At 43.2% G+C, this 22,692-nt stretch overlaps 1 protein-coding gene across 3 annotated transcripts; it reads left to right on the top strand.

Moving 5' to 3' along the window:
- The first annotated feature begins 16,596 nt into the window (after positions 1 to 16,596).
- LOC123120121 (transcription factor E2FA) lies at positions 16,597 to 21,506 on the top strand. Of its 3 annotated transcripts, none has more exons than XM_044540141.1 (14): positions 16,597 to 16,932; positions 18,025 to 18,214; positions 18,297 to 18,353; positions 18,454 to 18,539; positions 18,615 to 18,703; positions 18,778 to 18,832; positions 18,960 to 19,012; positions 19,079 to 19,129; positions 19,246 to 19,294; positions 19,382 to 19,447; positions 19,534 to 19,610; positions 19,705 to 19,918; positions 20,800 to 20,866; positions 20,971 to 21,506. In XM_044540141.1, exons 1-14 carry the CDS (start codon positions 16,771 to 16,773, stop codon positions 21,087 to 21,089), a joined length of 1,335 nt encoding a protein of 444 aa, XP_044396076.1. In that variant the 5' UTR covers positions 16,597 to 16,770; the 3' UTR covers positions 21,090 to 21,506. The 3 variants fall into 3 exon arrangements, with proteins under 3 accessions (XP_044396076.1, XP_044396077.1, XP_044396078.1); XM_044540142.1 differs by having other exon boundaries at positions 20,974 to 21,506; XM_044540143.1 differs by having other exon boundaries at positions 16,924 to 16,942.
- The last annotated feature ends 1,186 nt before the right edge of the window (positions 21,507 to 22,692 follow it).

The raw sequence follows: 22,692 nt of genomic DNA on the forward strand, positions 1-22,692 counted from the left end.
ATAACTATTCTGCACATCTCCAAATGAGCTGAAATTTTACAGAGATTTATTTTGGAATAAATAAAAAATACTGGAGCAAAGAAGTACCATAGGGGGCCACCCAGGTGCCCACAAGGCACCATGGCATGCCCACCCCCCAGGCGCGTCGTGGTGCTTGTGGGGCCCCTGGCTAGCCTCCGGTACCCATCTTTGGTATATAAGCCCATTTTCCCTAGAAAAAAATAAAGAGAGGACTTTTGGGATAGAGCGCCGCCGTCTCGAGGCGGAACTTGGGCAGGAGCACTTTTACTCTCCGGCAGAGCGATTTCGCGGGGGACACTTCCCTCCGGCAGAGGGAAATCGAAGCCATTGTCATCACCAATAACTCTCTCATTGTGGGAGGACCAATCTTCATCAACATCTTCACCAGCACCATCTCATCTCAAAGCCTAGTTCATCTCTTGTATTCAATCTTTGTATCAAAACCTCAGATTGGTACGTGTGGGTTGCTAGTAGTGTTGATTACATCTTGTAGTTGATTCTAGTTGGTTTATTTGGTGGAAGATTATATGTTCAGATCAATTATGCTATTCAATACCTTGCTGAAAACCGCTTGTCATTTTCTTCTACTCCTCGTTGGGTTTGACACTCTTACTTATCGAAAGGACTATGATTGATCCCCTATACTTGTGGATCATCAAGGCTCTTTTCTGGCGCTGTTGTTGGGGAGTGAAGCGCCTCTGGTGAGTGGAATTTAGTAAGGAAATAATTATATTACATGCTGAAATTTACTGTGACTTGTTACTATGGAAAACCATCCTTTGAGAGGCTTGTTCGGGGTATCTTCACCTCGACCGGAAGCACAAAGAGTTGCTCCTCAACCTACTGCACCTACTGAAAATATTTATTACGAGATCCCTTCGGGTATGATAGAGAAATTTCTAGCTAATCCTTATGTAGGAGATGGAACACTACATCCTGATATGCACCTAATCTATGTGGTGGATTATTTAAGCTTGCAGGTTTAACCGGAGATGAAGTTACACTACTACAGGATGCTCCTAACGCGACACTACGATCAGAGACCCTTCAACGAAACTGTGTGCGATGCAATAATCACAAACGGTGGTGTAAAAAACCCGTCAAAAAAGGTGCAAAACGTTTGCGATGACGGATGCATCAAACACGGTCCAGATTTTAGTTGCGTGTGCGATGTAGGGCATACAGTTCAGTTTAATTAACTGTTTGCGATGAGGAGAAACAAAAGAAACGGGCATCCTGATGAAGGTGTGTGCGATATACAGCATACGGTTCACTCGGATGAACTTTTTGTGATTAGACAACACAAAAGGAACGGTCAGCCAGATCCAGGTGTGTGCGATATACGGCATGCGGTTCACTCGGATGAATTGTTTGTGTTGAGACAAGAGAACATAAACGGTTCAATATAACAAGATGTGTGTGATACGCGTCAAACAGGTCTGTAATCAGAAATGTGTGCGAAGACCGATAATAACACAGACGGTTGCTGCTAATAAGACGTATGTGATATGCATGCCTACACAACATCTATTGGCCATAAGGATGCAAAGAGGCATCTTATATCAGCAAGGACTGGTTGTTCCACCAATAGCTCATCTAAGAGAACTCTCAAGTTATCTGTGCTCAGGCTGGAGCATCCATCAGATGGGTGACTGGATGGGAAGTTGTCTTGATGTTAAATTAACTCATAGGATGGGTCATAAAGGTCAAATTAAATGACCTCTATGATCCATCCCATCAGTTAAATTAACCTTGAGGTCCTTGTTTTTTTAACACATGTTAAAGAAGGTCTACTGCATTGCTTTTTGACAATGTGCGATACATGGCATATAGTTGATCCATCCGACCTATTTGTGATGGAATAAGTCGTGTGTCTTGTGGGCAAATGCCTGCTAGTATACAACCGTTTGCGATTGATGAATTCATCACCGACGGGTTCCCTAGTGTGGTCCATGTTCATTTGATCATCATCTACTTCTTGTGCTAGCTCGATGTTCCTTCTATGCTAAGTTTCCATTAACTGATGGCGTTTTATGAACACGCCACCGTTTCCCGCCATTTCCTCACCTGTTTCCCGCCACCCAGCGATATTGCGCATAAACCTAGGCGGCGCGCGACGCACGAAGGCGACAAGCGCAGCCTGTAGCACATCCACCTTTTCCAAGCATGCCAACTCACCAAAGCGCCGCCTCTGCCATCAACCTCACCGACGAGGAAAACGAGCAGGCGCCACGGCCTGTCGAGGCCGAGGCGCTCCCCGGTAATGCGATGGAGGACACCGTGATGCGCGTCATCGCCAGGGTTGAGCAGACTCTTGGCGCATGGCGCTTGAGCACCGCGGATCAAGCTAGGCATGTCAGCGCCGACAGGCTGTAGCTCGCCGCACAACATGATCGATGGCGCGCCGCATAGCAAGCTAGGCGCGTCCGCGCCGACAGGCTGCGGATCGCCCTACGGCGAGACCGTTGGAGTGCCGCAGAGCGAGAGGCGCGACGCGTCGCACAGCAAGAGCGGATCCATCGGCGCTTGCCTGCTGTTGACACGGCGTCGCGCCTGGGTACACATCCCGTCAGTACCCCCATTCCTCGGCAGGAGTGGGCAGAGGCCCTCTGTGCCGTACTTGCACCAGAGGCCGGCCGCGCCGTACTTGCACGGGACGCCCGCCGCGCCATTTGCCTTGTCCGCGGCCCGCTTGATGCCAACGCGCTGGTCGGTAGGCTCGACCGCCTCCTTGTCCCAGATGTCCACCTGGGCGCAGTAGAGCAACATGGTCGTCGCATCCTCGATCTGGTGATCTCCTATGAAATAGCCAACTTGGAGCTCGAGATCGCGCTCCAGATGTACCGCGAGCATGTCGACCGCTTGGACGAACGCCTGCACGAGTTCAGGCAGAGCCAAGAGCTACCGTAGGCAAGGGTTGTTGGTCATGGTCTTATGGACGCGTTTTATTTTGTTGAGTCGTTTCGACGTGGATAGCTATGTATTTACAGCAATCATAGTATTGCTCTGTTTATTGCTATGTTTCAATATGTGTACTCTGTTTTCCGTTCTTATATGTTCTATTTCAATGTGTATATATACGCTTTCCATTCTGTATATGTGGATGATAACATCTAGATTCAAATTAGTATGCAAAAACAGATAGAAAATCAAATTCATAATATATATATATATTAACTTTTCATTAGTTCATCACAGAATATATATATATATATATATATAATACCATCACATATACATGATGACACTTAACTACTAGGTACAATGCATAAAATTGAAAACGAACAATACTTAAACTAATAACCCCTCCTGGGGCCAGTATTCCGACAACCCCATGCTAGCAGCTCCCTGGTGCGTAGCGTCTTCCCAATGCGGAGGCAGTACTCCGCCTCCTCCGCCTCGCAGCGCTTGACATACCAATCTGCCTCTTGCTGGCGGACGAGCGCGAACAATCTTGCCATTTCGTTGGGCGCCCACCGGAGCTCCTCATCGGTGGCACGCTGGAGCTTATCGGCCCACCTCCATGCAGCGATGAGGCGCCCAACGCCTTTGACCTTCCTCGCGAAGTACCCGTCTTCGTACACCTCCTCCGCACGACAATGCGCCCGCCCCCAAACCTCCGTCGCCTCTTTTTTCCAGGTGGCATCACGGGCTTCACAGGCCGCCTGGTACCTGGCTTCCTCCTCCGCCATCTCCTTCTTGAACGCCACTTGCATAGCTTTCTCAGCCGGCGGCAGCGACTTCCACAGACAAAGATTGTACTGGCCCCAAAACCAATCCAAAGTTGGGGGGTCCGGTGCAACCTCGTCCGGCGGCGCGTAGGGGTCCTCGTCGCTGCTATTCGAGTGAGCGTCCTCGAGGGGCGGCGACTCCTCGTCGGTGCGTGGGCAGACCGGCGGCGCCATGGCAGAGATTTGAGAGAGAGAGAGAGATAGAGAGAGAGAGGGAGAGGAAGGGGAGGATGTAGATGAGAATGCAAGAGGGACGACGTGAGCAAGGTAGTATTTATTGGCGGCCGAAATCTAGATCGACGGGAACAGTACACACGCCGGTCGCCGGAATTTACGAGTACTGTAGTTTGAATTACACATGATTCCCTCAGCAAAATCCGTGTGTGAACATAATAGCTGACGGTTTCCAATACAGAACCGTGCCTGATTAATGATCACCGCCACTCACCTACCAAACCTCGAGCCGCGAGATAGAGTGCCAATCGTGTGGGGGCCGGTTGTCTTGCCAGATCTTTACATTTTCTTTTTTGAACACCAAATATTTACATCGTCTGATGATTTTTTAACTCGCACACAAGTACACAAAAATATAACTTTTCAAACCGTTATGGTTAGGCGTTGCATGTAGATGTAGTTCAAATTTGAATTACGGTCATTAAATGGCTAGAAAATCACTTAAATGTCTTTAAAAGGTCAAATGACCCCTAAAATTTTCAAATTTTCACATGACAGTTGTAGTAGTGCACGTTAAACATAGAAAAAATTTGAAGGCCGTAAGAGGAAGCTATCTCCTATTCGTCATCAAGCATGCATTGTTCCCTCTCGGAACCATGAGCCTTCTAGTGAGTTGCTCCGGTTTGTGAGGGGTTTTGTCCAAACTTTCGTCAAACAGGCCAATTTTTTACCACATCATCTTGGTGGCATGTACATCAAGCAAGGTCTCATGCTTTTCTGATCATTGTTAAATTTTTTTGGAATTAAAATGTCATGGCACTCCATGCATGTGCCCATGCCGTGAGACCAATATGTTTGAAAATTCCTTCTAATTTACTGCACATGGAATTAACTCGCACACAAGTACACAAATATGATTTTTCAAATCGTTATGGTTAGGTGTTGCATGTAGATGTAGTTCAAATTTGAATTACGGTCATTAAATCGCTAGAAAATCACTTAAATGTCTTTAAAAGGTCAAATGACCCCTGAAATTTTCCAAATTTTCACATGGCAATCATATTAGTGCACTTTAAACGTAGGAAAAAAATTGAAGGCCGTAAGAGGAAGCTATCTCCCGTTTGTCATCAAACATGCATTGTTCCCTCTCGGAACCACGAGCCTTCTAGTGAGTTGCTCCGGTTTGTGAGGGGTGTGTGTCCAAACTTTCGTCTAACAGGCCAATTTTTATACCACATCATCTTGGTGGCATGACATTACATCAAGCAAGGTTTCATGTTTTTCTGATAATTTTTTAAATTTTTGGAATTAAAATGTCATGGCACTCCATGCATGTGTCCATGTCATGAGACCAATATGTTTGAAAATTCCTTCTAATTTACTGCACATGGAATTAACTCGCACACAAGTACACAAATATGATTTTTCAAACCGTTATGGTTAGGCGTTGCATGTAGATGTAGTTCAAATTTGAATTACGATCATTAAATGGCTAGAAAATCACTTAAATGTCGTTAAAAGGTCTAATGACCCCTGAAATTTTCCAAATTTTCACATGACAGTTGTATTAGTGCATGTTAAACGTAGAAAAAAATGTGAAGGCCGTAAGAGGAAGCTATCTCCCGTTCGTCATCAAACATGCATTGTTCCCTCTCGGAACCACGAGCGTTCTAGTGAGTTGCTCTGGTTTGTGAGGGGTGTGTGTCCAAACTTTCGTCAAACAGGCCAATTTTTTTACCACATCATCTTGGTGACATGACATTACATCAAGCAAGGTTTCATGTTTTTCTGATCATTTTTTAACCTTTTGGAATTAAAATGCCATGGCACTCCATGCATGTGTCCATGCCTTATGTTTAAAAATTCCTTCTAATTTACTGCACATGGAATTAACTCGCACACAAGTACACAAATATGATTTTTCAAACCGTTATGGTTAGGCGTTGCATGTAGATGTAGTTCAATTGAATTACCGTCATTAAATGGCTAGAAAATCACTTAATTGTCTTTAAAAGGTCAAATGACCCCTGAGATTTTCCAAATTTTCACATGACAGTTGTAGTAGTGTGATACGTCTCCAACGTATCTATAATTTTTGATTGTTCCATGCTATTATATTATCTGTTTTGGATGTTTAATGGGCTTTATTATACACTTTTATATTATTTTTGGGACTAACCTATTAACCGAAGACCCAATGCAAATTGCTGTTTTTTTTGCCTATTTCAGTGTTTCGCAGAAAAGGAATATCAAACGGAATCCAAACGGTATCAAACCTTCGGGAGAGTGATTTTTGGAACAAACATGATCCAGGAGACTTGGAGTGGACGTCAAGAAAGAAGCGAGGAGGTCACGAGGCAGGGAGGCGCGCCTGGCCCCCCTGGGCGCGCCCCCACCCTCGTGAGCCCCTCGCAGCTCCACCGACCTACTTCTTCCTCCTATATATACCCATATACCCCGAAAACATCCAGGAGCACCACGAAACCCTATTTCCACCGCCGCAACCTTATGTACCCGTGAGATCCCATCTTGGGGCCTTTTCCGGCGCTCCGCCGGAGGGGGAATCGATCACGGAGGGCTTCTACATCAACACCATAGCCTCTCCGATGATGTGTGAGTAGTTTACCACAGACCTTCGGGTCCATAGTTATTAGCTAGATGGCTTCTTCTCTCTCTTTGGATCTCAATACAAAGTTCTCCTCGATCTTCTTGGAGAACTATTCGATGTAATTCTTTTTGCGGTGTGTTTGTCGAGATCCGATGAATTGTGGGTTTTGATCAAGATTATCTATGAACAATATTTGAATCTCCTCTGAATTCTTTTATGTATGATTTGTTATCTTTGCAAGTCTCTTTGAATTATCGGTTTGGTTTGGCCTACTAGATTGATCTTTCTTGCAACGGGAGAAGTGCTTAGCTTTGGGTTCAATCTTGCGGCGTCCTTTCCCAGTGACAGCAGGGGCAGCAAGGCACGCATTGGATTGTTGCCATCGAGGATAAAAAGATGGGGTTTATATCATATTGCTTGAGTTTATCCCTCTACATCATGTCATCTTGCCTAATGCGTTACTCTGTTCTTATGAACTTAATACTCTAGATGCATGCTGGATAGTGGTCGATGTGTGGAGTAATAGTAGTAGATGCAGAATCGTTTCGGTCTACTTGTCGCGGACGTGATGCCTATATACATGATCATGCCTAGATATTCTCATAACTATGCACTTTTCTATCAATTGCTCGGTAATAATTTGTTCACCCACCGTAATACTTATGCTATCTTGAGAGAAGCCACTAGTGAAACCTATGGCCCCCGGGTCTATTTTCCATCATATAAGTTTACAATCTATTTTGCTTTGCAATCTTTACTTTCAATATATGTCATAAAAATACCAAAACTATTTATCTTATTATCTCTATCAGACCTCACTTTTGCAAGTGGTCGTCAAGGGATTGACAACCCCTTTAGCGTGTTGGTTGCAAGGTTCTTATTTGTTTGTGTAGGTACGAGGCGACTTGCGTGTAGTCTCCTACTGGATTGATACCTTGGTTCTAAAAAACTGAGGGAAATACTTACGCTACTTTGCTGCATCACCCTTTCCTCTTCAAGGGAAAAACCAACGCATGCTCAAGAGGTAGCATAGTGCATGTTAAACGTAAAAAAATTGAAGGTCGTAAGATGAAGCTATCTCCCGTTCGTCATCAACACATGCATTGTTCCCTCTCGGAACCACGAGCATTCTAGTGAGTTGCTCAGGTTTGTGAGGGGGGTGTATCCAAACTTTCGTGAAACAGGCTGATTTTTTTACCACATCATCTTGGTGGCATGACATTACATTAAGCAATGTTTCATGTTTTTCTGGTCATTTTTAATTTTTTTGGAATTAAAATGCCATGGCACTGCATGCATGTGTCCATGCCGTGAGACCAATATGTTTGAAAATTCCTTCTAATTTACTGCACATGAAATTAACTCGCACACAAGTACACAAATATGATTTTTCAAACCGTTATGGTTAGGCGTTGCATGTACATGTAGTTCAAATTTGAATTACGGTCATTAAATGACTAGAAAATCACTTAAATGTCTTCAAAAGGGCAAATGACCCCTGAAATTTTCCAATTTTTCACATGACAGTTGTATTAGTGCACGTTACACGTAGAAAAAATTTGAAGGCTGTAAGAGGAAGCTATCTCCGTTCGTCATCAAGCATGCATTGTTCCCTCTCGGAACCACGAGCGTTCTAGTGAGTTGCTCCGGTTTGTGAGGGGTGCGTGTCCAAACTTTCGTCACACATGCCAAATTTTTTACCACATCATCTTGGTGGCATGACATTACGTCAACCGAGGTTTCATGTGTTTTTGATTTTTTTTTAATTTTTTGGAATTTAAATGCCATGGCACTCCATGCTTAATTGTGTCATAGCCGTTAGACCAATATGTTTGAAAATTCCTTCTAATTTACCGCACATGGAATTAAATCGCACACAACTACACAAAATATGACTTTTCAAACCGTTATGGTTAGCTGTTGCATCTACATGTAGTTGAAATTTCAATTACGTTCATTAAATGGCTCAAAAATCACTTAAATATCTTAAAAGGTCAAATGACCCCTGAAATTTTCCGAAATTTGACATGAGAGTTGTATTAGCACTACAAATTTTCTCGTACATTTAGAACACCATTTGTTGCCACTTTACTCCAAATTCGTCTTTCACAGCTAATAAAAAATATCTGCAACATCACACATAGTTGTTTTCTAAGAACCGTTTGTGATGAAAATATCTGGGTCTATTTAAGTCTTCCTCCTTAAACTTCGCCGGCTCGTCTGCTCCAGTGCCGGCAACCTCCGAATCCCCGAATCCTGATCCCCATTCTCGCACCCCCTTCTTGCAAATATGACGCCGTGGAAACGCATCGTGAAGGCTCGTATGATGGCCGCGGCCCCCCGAGCGCCGCCGCCTACGCCGAGAATGTCGCTGCATCTGCATTGAGCGCAGCCACTTCCGTCGAGAGGGCGTCTACGGCAGCCGACAGGGCAGCTGCAGCAGCCGAGATGGCTGCTACTGCGACTTCAAACACCGAGAGCGCTCGAGCTTCCGTTCGTGCCGCAGATGTCGCCCTGGCCCGGGTCGAGACCATCCACGCCAAGATCGAGGATGCACACGACCAGATATTCCAGTCCACCTCGGACTCCAGCATGCAACCCACGTCCGAAAAGGCAGTGGTGGCCATGGACCACCTGCTTCCTCATGAGGTCGCTGGGTGGGAGCTGGAGATGCAGGAGGCAGCGGAGATTGAGGAGCGCCGGGAGGAGGAGTTGCGCGTGGCCGAGGTCGAGGTAAAGAAGAGTCTGTCTGTCGAGGAATCAGCGATGGAGTACCAACGTGACCTCTGGCGCAGCCACTACTACGAGTACTACAACCTTGAGGGCAGCGCCGAGGACGAGGACGCGGTCGACTTCAGCAGGGGGGACGCGGAGTCCACCAACGACGGCATGTCGTCAGGACAAGTCATCGATGTCTCATCTCACACGGGCGATGCATAGGACGGCGTGGCGGCGGATTTGTTAAAATTATGCATACTTAGGTTTTGTTTTTAATGCTGGTCTTTTGTTAGAGCAATGTTTAGGTCAACCGGCTATGTTTAATTACTAAAATTGCTCGATTCAATAAGTGTGGTCTGTCTGCTGTACGCTCTTTTGTGTGCCCAAATTAGCAAGCGATGTTAAATTATGCAATGATGTACCTGGGAAAATTTCCACCAAAATTTGAATTATCAAACTCATCCCATGCGCGTAAACCAGAAGAATCGTTTGCGATGCACATAATCGTTCAAAGTGAATGGTCCGGCGGCACCGCGCGCAAAGTTTCTCTCCACATTTCCAAAATTTTGGCCTACCGCTAGAATATCTACCCCCGCCCCCCGCCCCCTTCCCCACCCTCTTTTCTCCCTGACCACAAGTCACATTTTCCCTGTTTCCTCCTTCCTTCCTAAGCTATAGCCACTTCCTCGCTCTCGCCATCTCGCATACTACCGCCGGGGTCGCCATGGTCTTCTTCAAAGACCTCTCCAGCGGTTCCTCCTCCGGCGACGACTCCTTCACCACCCAGGGGTATGCCTCCCTTCTATCTCTCGGGCTATGACTTGGAATGAAGGATTTTTACCCGGCGGTCGATTTGAGTCATTTCTTCCTCTTGTAGCTCCCTAGGACCATCAATGGCAACGAATGGAGCGGGGTGGCTGAAGATCTATCTGCTCGTTGTCACCATCAATCTCCATGCGTGAAGCTAGTTGCGTTTGAATCCGTGGACAGTGGGAGGAAGTTTTCTGGCATGTGCAGAGAAGGTTAGACCCTCTTTCATTTTTACAAATCATTTGTTAGATGTGATTCAAACACTGTCACGGTCCCAACCCATTCATACCACACCTTCAACCAAAAGCATCCTAAGATAGTGTCACAGTTTGTACCTAGTATCTAAAATTATTGCCATCTCATTAGCAGTGCCATTAGAAAATTATTTGGCACCGCTTCAGCAGTTTGTGCAGCCAACTTTGGTCCACACATCCGAGCAGCCAAGCAGTAAAATACTAAATCTTTATGGCACGAAGGAACTGGCATCGGAGCAACTAGGTGCTCCAGAGTCTGGGTCCCTGATTTTTTTCCACTACATCGGCTCGCCAGTGCAGGGCAACGGTGCGAGGTGTAGCAACAATTGTCTTTACACCAGTTTTGGCATACATTGTGGACGGTCTTAGTGCTATTAGTTATATGTTACTAAATTTGTGCATGTACACACCTGTTATTATCAATTTGTTGTCATCCAAACACTGTGGCTATGTTGTTGCAGTTATATTTACCTTCCTCATAAAATGTTCAATTTGTTATTTATTGTACATGAGTAAGAATTTGTAGCGTTGTTGTAGTTAATTATAGCTTCCGATGTTCCAGAATTTGGTAGTTGTCTCAGTAGCAATTAATTCATTTGCACATTGATCTTTTTGAGAAGATATGTCATAATTAACATGTTTCTTCAGTTTTTCAAAATAAGCATTGGCGATTTTCTATGTTGCTATAAACCCATGTCCCCTACAATTGTTACTGATCTAGTTTTAAATATTATAGGATGAACGGAAGTGTTCTTACTTGGAGTGGGTTGATCAAGAGTGGCCACAGTCTTTGAAGATGTGCCTAGCGAATCTCTGGAGCATGTATGAGGAAGAGAACAGAGGTAGGCTTAGAGAAAGTATTGTCAACGCTGAAGAATATTTGAAGATGCAGGATAAAAAGAGAAAGATGGAGAATGAGCTCAGATTTTTTAAATTAGACTTTGCTAAGATGGTGTTGGCGAAGGAGGAGGCACTTTCCCAGTTGGCCAGTGCAAAACAGGTTCTTACTGAACTGAAAGTAGAGGTGGATAAGACGAGCCTGGATGATCTCGATTAGGGAAATGAATATATTGTTCTAATATTGTTCTTATGTTGAACTAGCTATATGTTGTACTGTGTTGTTTTCATGTAGCCATCGTACTGTGATGTTAAAATATATTTATGTGCCTGATATAAAATTGGCAAACAGTTGTTCGATATGGAATGTGAATTTGCGTAATATTAGAATTATTAATTATAAACTAATAAACCTGCTAAATGTGTCATGAAACTTTGCAAACGATTCTAGCAGTAAAATCGCTTGTGATGGATAGCCCAATGCCACACAGTTTTCTTCATCAAACCCTCTGTGATGTAGTTGATAAAAGCAAACAGTTAACCAAGGCAGAGCGTGTGTGATAGTTACACCTTTCACACACGAGCCTACACATAAAACTATGTGGGATGTACATACGAATGGAAACGTTTTCCCTGGATTGACTGTGTGGGATGTACATAAGAACGGAAACGTATTCCTTGATTGACTGTGTGTGATATACATATGAACGGAAACGTTTTCCCTGGATTGACTGTGTGGGATGTACATAAGAACGGAAACGTATTCCTTGGATTGACTGTGTGTGATGTACATACAAACGGAAATGTTTTTCTGGGATTCACCGTGTGGGATGTACATACGAACGGAAATGATTGGATTTCGATGCCTCGCTCGATCGCACACGAGCTCATTTTGCCCCAGCCTGTGTCCCAGGTGGGCCTATCCCTGACGATTTCTGGGTTGTGTGGGAAGGACCCCCTATCGCCCACACTCACTTGGCGATGGTTCCAAATGCCGTCGTGGAAAGGGGTTAAAAACCGTTTGTATAGCACCGACGCGTACCAATGTTAAGAAGAAGGTTTTCCTTTATCTTTGAAGGGTAAGGCATTGACATGGTATAGGCTATGTGATGATATTGAAACGTGGGATTGGGATTGGATGAAATTGGAATTTCATCAAAAGTTTTAGCCTATGCATCTTGTTCATCGTGATCATAATTATATATATAATTTTTGGCCTCGTGAAGGAGAAAGTATCGCTCAAGCTTGGGGGAGGCTTGAGTACATGATGTATACATGCCCCAATCACGAGATCTGAAAAAAATTATCTTACATAATTTTTATGCTCGGCTTTCTCATGATGATCAAACCATGCTCGATTCTTGTTCGACTGGCTCTTTTATGAAGAAAACTATTGAATTTAGATAGGATCTTCTGAAAAGAATTAAACACAACTCTGAAGATTAAGAAATCTACAAAGGTAAATGAGTCAGGTATAATATTTTAGTTCGATTGTGTTAAATCTTTTATGGATACTGAACCTTTCCATAAGTTTAGCACTAAATATGGACTTGACTCTGAGATAGTAGCCTCTTTTGTAAATCATTTGCTACTCATGTTGATCTCCCTCAGGAGAAATGGTTTAAATATCATCCCTTATTCAAGAAAAGATTGACGAGCCTGTCATAATTAAAGATGAAACTATCATTTACAATGTTGATCTAGTTGTTCCTACTGCTTTTATTGGAACACATTTCCCTGCTAGGATAAAGGAACATGCTAAAGTTTCAACCGTGGTTAGCGAAAGTAATATTAGAGCACCTAGAACCTCTGAAGAAAATTAAAATTGAATCTAATGTTGCTATGGTTAAAGATCTCTTGGTCGATAATATAGATGGGCATGTTATTTACTTTTGTGGTGAAGCCGCTAGAATTGTCGAGCCCGATGATAAAGATAAGAATAAACCTGTTGTTGGCATGCCTGTTATCTCAGTTAAGATAGGGGATCACTGTTATCATGGCTTGTTTGATTTGGGTGCTAGTGTGAGTGCTATTCCGTTTACCTTAATCAAGAAATTATGAATGATATTGCACCTGCTGAAAATAGAGGATATTGATGTTGCTATTAAGCTTGCAAATAGAGATACTATTACACCGCTTGGGATTGTTAGAGATGTTGAAGTCTTGTGTGGACAAATAAAATACCCTACTGATTTCCTAGTTCTTGGTTCTCGACAAGATGATTTTTGTCCCATAATATTTGGTAGACCTTTCTTGAACACATTAATGCTAAGATTGATTGTTCTAAGGAAACTGCCAGTGTTAATTTTGGTGATATATCTCACGAGTTTAATTTCTCTAAGTTTCGTAGAAAACCTCGTGATAAATAATTGCCTAGTAAAGATGAAATTATTGGTCTTGCTTCTATTGTCGTACCTCATACTGATCCATTAGAACAATATTTGCTAGACCATGAAAACGATATGCATTTGAATGAAAAAAATAGATAAGATGTTCTTTGATCAACCACCTATCCTTAAACACAATTTGCTTGTTGAAACTCTTGGAGGTCCTCCTCCACCTAAGGGTGATCCTATTTTTGAATTAAAACAATTGTCTGATACTTTGAAATATGCTTATCTTGATGAAAAGAATATATATCCTGTTATTATTAGTGCTAACCTTCCAGAGCATGAAGTGAAAGATTATTAAAACTCCGAGGAAGCACCATGCTGCTATTCGATATACTCTTAATGATCTTAAGGGCATTAGTCCCACTATATGTCAGCACATGTTTAATCTGGAGCCTGATGCTAAACCGGTTGTCGATCATCAACGACGATTAAATCCTAAGATGAAGTGGTAAGAACTGAAATATTAAACCTTCTCGAAGCAGGTATAGTTTATCCCATAGCTGATAGTAGATGGGTAAGTCCCGTTCATTATGTCCCTAAGAAAGGTAGCATTACTATTGTCCCTAATGATAAAAATGAACTAACTCCGCAAAGAATTGTAACTGGTTACAAGATGGTCATTGATTTTAGGAAAATAAACAAAGCTACTAGAAAAGATCATTACCCCTTACCTTTTATTGATCAAATGTTAGAAAGATTGTCTAAGCATACACATTTGTGTTTTCTTGATAGATATTCTAGTTTCTCTCAAATACCTGTATCACAATCCGATCAAGAGAAAACCAGCTTTACTTGTCCTTTTGGAACTTATGCTTACAGATGTATGTCTTTTGGTTTATGCAATGCACCTACTACCTTTCAAATATATATGACTGCTATATTCTCTGACTTATATGAAAATATTGTTGAGGTTTTCATGGATTAGTTTTCCGTTTACGAAACTTCTTTTGATGATTGCTTAAGCATCCTTGATCGAGTTTTTGCAGAGATGTGAACAAACTAATCTTGTCTTGAATTGGGAGAAGTGCCACTTTATGGTGAATGAAGGTATTGTCTTGGGGCATAAAATTTCCGAACGAGGTATTGAGGTAGATAAAGCTAAAGTTGATGCAATTGAGAAAATGCCATGTCCTATAGATATTAACGGTATACGAAGTTTCCTTGGTCATGCTAGTTTCTATAGGAGGTTCATTAAAGACTTCTCTAAAATTTCTAGGCCTCTTACTAATATCTTGCAAAAAGATGTTCCATTTGTTTTTTATGATGATTGTGTAGAAGCCTTTGAAACATTTAAGAAATCCTTAACCTCTGTATCTATCGTTCAACCACCTGATTGGAATCTTTCTTTTGAAATAATGTGTGATGCTAGTGATTATGGTATAGGTGTTGTTTTAGGACAAAAAGTTGATAAAAAATTTAATTTTATCCATTATGCTAGTAAAACTCTAGACAATGCTCAAAGAAATTATGCTACTACTGAAAAGGAATTTCTAGCAGTTGTGTTTGCCTATGATAAATTCAGATCTTGCATTGTTGATTCTAAAGTAATTGTTCACACCGATCGTGCTGCTATTAAATACCTTATGGAAAAGAAAGATCTAAACCTAGACTCATTAGGTGGGTTCTTCTTCTTCAAGAATTTGATTTGCATATTACTGATAGGAAGGGAGCTGAAAACCCCGTAGCTAATAACTTGTCTAGGTTGGAAAATATTCTTGATGACCAACTACCTATAGATGACAGCTTTCCCGACGAACAACTAGCTCTCATAAATGCTTCTCATAATATTCCTTGGTATGCAGATTATGCTAATTATATTGTTGCTAAATTTATACCATCTAATTTCACATAGCAACAAAAGAAAAATATATTTGATTTAAGACATTATTTCTGTGATGACCCACATCTTTATAAAGAAGGAGTAAATGATATTATTAGACGTTGTATACCTAAGTATGAACAGAAACAAATCTTATGAAAGTGTCATTCTGAGGCTTACGGAGGACACCATGCGGGAGACAGAACTGCACACAAGATATTACTATCTGGTTTTATTGGCCTACCCTTTTCAAAGATACTCGTAAGTTGTCTTATCTTGTGATGAATGTTAAAGAATTGGTAATATTGGTAGACGTCAGGAAATGCATATGAAGTATTCACCTGTCATTGAACCATTTGATGTTTGGGGATTTGATTACCTGGAACCTTTTGAAGGGGCAGTATGTGTGGAACGACATGATCTGTCAATGAAAAACTTGTTGGACATCTGGTTTATCTTGTCGAATTTGAGACATTGTTGTACCATAGACTTATTTGTATTCAATTTATGGATGCTTTGTGCTATTTTTTATCCGAGTTTTGATGAACATTGGCCGGTCTGCATGAATTTCTTCGTCTAGTTTAAATGCGGCTTGAAATACATGCCGGATGATGATCTTCGGTATATTAATGTCTGCAGGCTGATCCGTGTGCGTGGATAGATGGCGGAGCAAATTTGCGATCCTGAGATGCCCTAAGCATGTTACATGTCAAGCGTATTCATTTAAGCCTTGGGCGCGCCGGCTTGAACCAATCAGTCTCCGCGCCAAAAACCAGAGCCAGCGCGCGCTCAAGCTGGCGGTTGACCCACGTGTCAGGGAGTGGCCACAAGCGCCGCGGCGGGAAAATAAAAGCGCGCGCATCTCTCCACGGAACCCGGGCCCCACACAGTTGGGGGTTTTCCTTGCTTTAATTTTTTTAACCGAGACGTTTTCCCTGCTGCCACGTCTCACTTTTATCTCCCATGACACATACACTAGAATCACCAGGCCACATGACGTGTCAAGAATGTTTTTGTTTCCCTGTTGTACCAGTACACCGCTAGTCACTCTTGTTCGATGCTCACATTTTTCTCAGTGAAGAAGCCTTTGGCTTATTTCACTCGAGTGATCATAAATTCAAAAAAAAAGATCATAAATTGAACACTCGTAAGAAGATGTAAAAAAGAATGACCGCTTACATTTCCCGTCCCAGTCCTCAAAAACAGTACCCCCATCATCTGTCCGAGGCCATAACTTTCATCCTCCACTACCGAAACCACGATTTTCCCTCCCTTCCTCCCCCCTCCACCCCTTCCTTTCCCTCGTTTTCTCCCCCTCTGCCGCCAAAAATCCTCAGATCCAAACCCTAAGCGCCCCGCCCCGCGCCCGGCCCGATCCATCCGTCGCGCCGCGCCGCGGATCACCATGGCGGCCGCCGCCGGCGGGACCAGCAGCGAGGGCGCGGCGCGCGTGCTGCTGCAGCGTTACCAGCCGTTCGGGTCGCCGCCTGGCGACTACCACCATTTCGGCCCGGCCGACGGCGGCGGCAGCGCCGAGATGACGGAGGCCGTCGTCCTCAGGACGCCAGTGAGTTGGGGTGGGCTTGTCAAGGAGCTTTCTCGATAGATTCACTGTTTCGGTTCTTCAGCTGGATGCTTATAGGACGCAACCGGTCTCGTCCCGTCCCGCTCGCCACGAGGGGAGCTCATCTGAGCCACCGCGGTAGATCGTGCGCAGCAATGCTGGAGCGTGTCACTGTAGATTTGGGAACGGCCAAGCTGGGGTGGAGGGGAATGGTTGTTTTTGGATGTGGGAGGCAAAATTGCTGAATTTTTGCTACCCGGTGGGTTTTGGCGCAGTCCAACAAAGCTTTTATTTACGATGCATTCCGCTATTTCTAGAAGAGTGTCTAAGATGGAATCTGAACGAACTAAATATGTGGAAATCGGTACGATTTGATGGGAAGGCTCATGTTTCTTAACTTGATTTCTACCTAGTCACACTTTCATATGCACCATCCTCCTACAAAGCATATAGTGTTCCCAGCTGCTCTCAATTGGCGGCTTACTTCATTCTGCTCCATGCAACCTATAGTGGCTCAAGCTATTAGATTGTGTGACATGTTGTGCTGGCTTGAAAACCCCAAAGCTAAGACATCCTCCACAACTCTCATAATTGAGGTGCTGACTATGTTATGAGTTTCAAGTTTCAACCTTCAACTAAATTCCCCATGCTGTGTGAAAACAGGCAGAACATTTTAATTTACTGAAAGAGCTACAGAGATAATATAAACTTAACAAAAACAGTTTCTTCTTACTGAAAAAACCTGTTAGTTACTGTTTCATGACAGTTGTTATGACTTGTCTATTTATTCGGAGTCTTTTTTAATTTATTGATTAACAACTGCAAATCCAGGCTATAAAACTATCAAATCATATTCCACTAACTTCCCTAGGATCCATTACTAATAAATATTTCGTTCCAGAACCCTATTCTCTTATGGCTCTCTTCCCCCTTGGCCGATTCTCTTGAATCTTACATGCTTTATCGACGCCGCATTCTTGTAGTAGCTGCAGAAAGCTTGAAGAACACCTGTTAACCAACATTCAGTTTTCATTAACGCTTTTGATGCAATGTGTGCTTTTCTCATAAATCTAATAACAATGTTTCATTTTGTAGTTAAAGCGGAAACACAACAGAGAAGACAATGAGGTAACTGAATCAAATGATTGGATGATGAGCCCTGGATATGCTAACGCAACAAACAGTCCAATTCCTACACCACCTTCGGGAAAAGGTTCTAAAATGTCCGCCAAGCCTAAAGCTGCAAAAGGCCAGAAATCTTGTCCTCAGACCCCTTTGTTTTCCGGTGAGTGATGTGGATTCAGTTAGCCATGAATCATATTCATCTTTGACCAAGTTGGTCATGTCCACTGAATACTATTTTCCAGGTTCTCCGGGCAATCCAGCTACTCCTGTTGGTGGCTGCCGCTATGATAGCTCCCTAGGTTAGATGGGACACTCAATTTTGGACTGTTGTTTTTTCTGGACTGATATTTTATCAGTAGCTTGTTAGCTGATTATCATTTATTGATGTTGTCCATTTAGGGTTATTGACAAAAAAGTTCCTGAACTTGCTAAAGGGTGCACCTGGTGGCATGGTTGATTTGAATAATGCTGCAGAAACGCTAGAGGTTGGTAGTTTGCTTTCTCTTATTTCAAGAGATCCTTTCTAGTGTTAGTCATGTAAATGTGCTGCCTTTGTGCAGGTACAAAAAAGACGTATATATGACATTACTAATGTCCTTGAAGGGATAGGGCTGATAGAAAAGAAGCTTAAGAACAACATTCGTTGGAAGTAAGTTATCCTGTGTCCATATCTATTATTTGTATTTTGTGGTCATCACTTACATTATGTATGCTCTTTTGCAGAGGAATCGATGACTCTCGACCAGGTGAAGTTAGCGATGATATGTCCATTTTACAGGTATCATGCTTTGTGCCGTTTTAGTTATGACAAATGTTGCTTCACATGCAACATGATTTGTGGACAAGGAGATTCTTTAGTTCCTCAGCTCTCAAAATTTATGATTCTTTATATCTGTCATCTTCAGGGAGATATTGAAGCCCTCACACTGCAAGAACATAGCTTAGACGGACAAATAAGGTTGGCGACGAGTTACTTAAGTTCCTGATGTTATTATTCTTTCACTAACTTGATTGTTTCTTGCAGTGAAATGCGAGACAAGTTAAGAGAGCTCACTGAAGATGAAAATAACCAAAAGTAAGTGACCCCCCTTTCCTCCCTAAAAGAGTATTTATGTTCGTCGTATAGTTACTTAAGATATTTAGGACTTCAATGCAAGTCTATAATCTATTCTTTCACCTCGTTTCCCACAGATGGCTGTATGTCACAGAACATGATATCAAGTCTTTGCCATGCTTTCAGGTACCTTTTGATCTCTAGCAATACTTGTTAAATGACCGGTATCATCTCTATAAATCAAGTAAAAAAGTACTGTGCTTTAATTTGCAGAATCAGACACTAATCGCAATAAAAGCACCTCATGGTACAACGCTTGAAGTCCCAGATCCTGATGAGGTGAGTATTAACAAGATGTTTGTCACCTTTAGGACTTGGATGAATACTACATTTTGTTAATGACGGCATCTTCGGTTCCCATGCAGGTGAATGATTATCCTCAAAGGAGATATAGGATTGTTCTAAGAAGCACTATGGGTCCGATAGATGTGTACCTAGTTAGGTATATGCCCATTCAACATCCCTAGCATCAAAACTTCAGAATCTAGAGCTCTAACTTGATGTGAATATTAATATCATTATCTATTTCTTTCAAGTCAATTTGAGGAGATGAGTGGCATGGAGACTCCTCCAAGGTCTGCACAAACAATAAGCATGGATTATCTAGAGAATCCTAGGACACCACTCGCTACAGGATCTAACAAAGATGTGGAGATGGAGAATGTTCAACAAGGGCTGATAATGCCCCCTGACGCTCCTACTACACAGGATATTGGAGGGATGATGAAGATTGTCCCTTCTGAACTTGATGTAAGTTCACTTCCATGCAATAAATTTTCGCAGCATATTTATCTAAAAGTAAATTTGGCCACAATCCTATTCTAACTATAGTAATACGTGTTTGCACCCAATGCTCAACTTCACTACTTCCTCTTCACTATGTCATTCTTGTCCTATACAATTAGCTCTGGTATTTTCTGTTCTGCTTATTGTAAGTCCTGCTACTTATTCTTTCATTCTACCACCTGTTCTTTGATAATTGAAAGATTAACCCGCAAAAACTGATAAACTGCGAGATTCAATTGCACATGGAGAGAGGAGCATCTCATGACCAATATTAGGAATACCCAAATTAGTTCTAAAGAAAGTAAAGAATGCACTTCTATCTGCTATGGATGCACCTTTTATATCACGGTTGAGCTCATTTGGAAATAGGATGGCAGTTTTGCCCATGGGTATGGGTACCTGCGGCCGCGGGTACCCTAACTGAAAACAGTGGGCATGGGTGAAATTTTGCACCCATGGGTAATGGGTATCCATATCTGTAAAATATATGGGTAGAGCATGGGTATAAAATTGCACCCATGTGTAACCCAATGGATACCCCGGAGGTCACGCCAGTGCTAGACTACCATCATCAGTTGAATTTTAGACTCATTTCTCGACCTTATTTTGAATGCAAACGCTATATACTGTACCCACTGGATACTGATACCCGATAGTTATAGGCATGGGTGCCAATTTGTGCCCCATGGGTATTGAAGTGAGTGGGTATATAAGGTTTATGTGGGATTGTGGGTATGGCTTTGGGCAGAAGGAGGTTGTACCCACCCATACCCTACTATTGCCATTGTTAGCTTTAATTTCCTGCATAAGCACTACATAAAACAAGAACCATTTTTTTTGTGCAGACTGATGCGGATTACTGGCTCTTATCAGACACAGGGGTTAGCATTACTGACATGTGGAAGACAGCACGTATCCTTTTTCTAACAGTCTATATAACCTGTGATGTGCTTATGCTGTAGTATAGCATACCATGTTACGATGTGAAACCATTGGACTCCTTAACTCGAATACAGCAGATGTGGAGTGGGAAGGAATCGACATCAACGCGGAGGATTTCTTGGAAGTTGGCACACCTCGGCAGCAAGATCAGCCGCCCTCTGAAATGGTGGATCATCCCTCGTGCATTAGCTGAAGAAGACCTGAAGCATGGTGGCAAGTACCATTCACATACGTGGGAATTCTTCGTTTCTTGCTGCGGGTTATCAATGGCCGATCAATTCAGAACAGAGACCCGAGAGCAAAGGTTCCAGGGGGGTTGCTGTGATGTACATACAGATGGCAACCTAGTGCCATGTCAGTAGCTCTCTGGGTCAAGCTTCTATGCCAATAGCCAACGACCTGATCATTTCCAGATCTACTGACAACCTGGTAATTTTCAGGTTTGTAGCTTATGTGCTGCATGTTGTAGCTCACAACATTAGGACTGTAGTAGAAACATGTACAGAGCAGCAAGCTCCGGGACTTCATTATTTCAAGTAGCACTGAAAACATAGACTAGAAGCTCATGCACTTGTAACACAAACCGTCAGCATTCGATGACATCTGCCTATCGTGTTTGCCTAGTGTCAAATTGAAATGCAGAGATGTTTTTTTCCCAAATTCAGATAGAGCCTTATTAGCTAGCAATAATTGGACAATAAAGCCTGGAGATTTTCATCGAACCAAACACTTGCAGGTGTTTCTTTTGAAAATGGCTCATTCCCTTCTGGGCGCTTCTGTGGGCGATGGGGAGGGAACCCTAGCCGCTGGTAGCCCTCCTTCTGTCCCTCCTTTCTTGCTGCCAGCAGAGGGTGTGGGCATCTTGCCTCCTTAGGTTCCTTTGCCAATGGCTCCCGGGGCATTAGGCGGCGTGGCACGCATTGACATGGTGGGGTGCACCGGCGGCGGCTATGGCGGTAGATCGAGGCTCAATCGGATTTGGCGGATGGCGGTGCGGTTCGGTGGTTGGGGCAACCCCTGGCCTCGCATGGCATGACGTTGTCGAGCATACATAGATCTCCGATCTTGGCCTGTTCTTAGAATAGCGAAGCCCGTGCCTGGCACACCAACTGACGGAGCGGAAGGTTGTTAGTACCCTCGTAGGGTGGAGAACATGGCTGAATGTACCGAAACCGAGCCTGCGCGCATAGTTTCCCAGGTTTGAGCCTCCGATGAGGACTAATACCCTACATCCTGCTTTATGTTTGTATTCATGGTGGATATACCTCGTGCAAGGGATTACAAGGGGGAAGTGTTGCTACCGGGAGTCTAGGTCTACCAAAGTAGATGAGATCGAGAGCCTTGTAGCCGTCCTCTTATATGCATGATATAAACATATTCATGGTGGATATACCTCGTGCAAGGGATTACAATTTACAAGGGGGAAGTGTTGCTACCGGGAGTCTAGGTCTATCAAAATAGATGAGATCGAGAGCCCTGTAGCCGTCCTCTTATATGCATGATAGGGGCTAGGGTTTTACAAAAGAGGGAGATCCAATCTTGGCCGCTGCCATCTTAAATTGGGGTCTAAGATGATCCTTAGGCATCTATCCGATTCCCTAGGCTCCCTTCTGTCGCCAGCTCCTTGTTGGGCCTTCTGGGCTCCCTTGTAGGCATGTTGCTGGGTTCCTGTGAAGAAGCCACCCCCAGTGCATTGCGCCATCACATATTGTCCTATGTCTCTCACGCAGACGCACGCGCATGTTCTTCCTCTCTTTGTGAAAACCATTCATGGCCCATTGCTCACACCCAAGATG

The sequence above is a fragment of the Triticum aestivum genome, chromosome 5D (genome assembly GCF_018294505.1).
Source record: "Triticum aestivum cultivar Chinese Spring chromosome 5D, IWGSC CS RefSeq v2.1, whole genome shotgun sequence".
NCBI classification, from domain to species: domain Eukaryota; kingdom Viridiplantae; phylum Streptophyta; class Magnoliopsida; order Poales; family Poaceae; genus Triticum; species Triticum aestivum.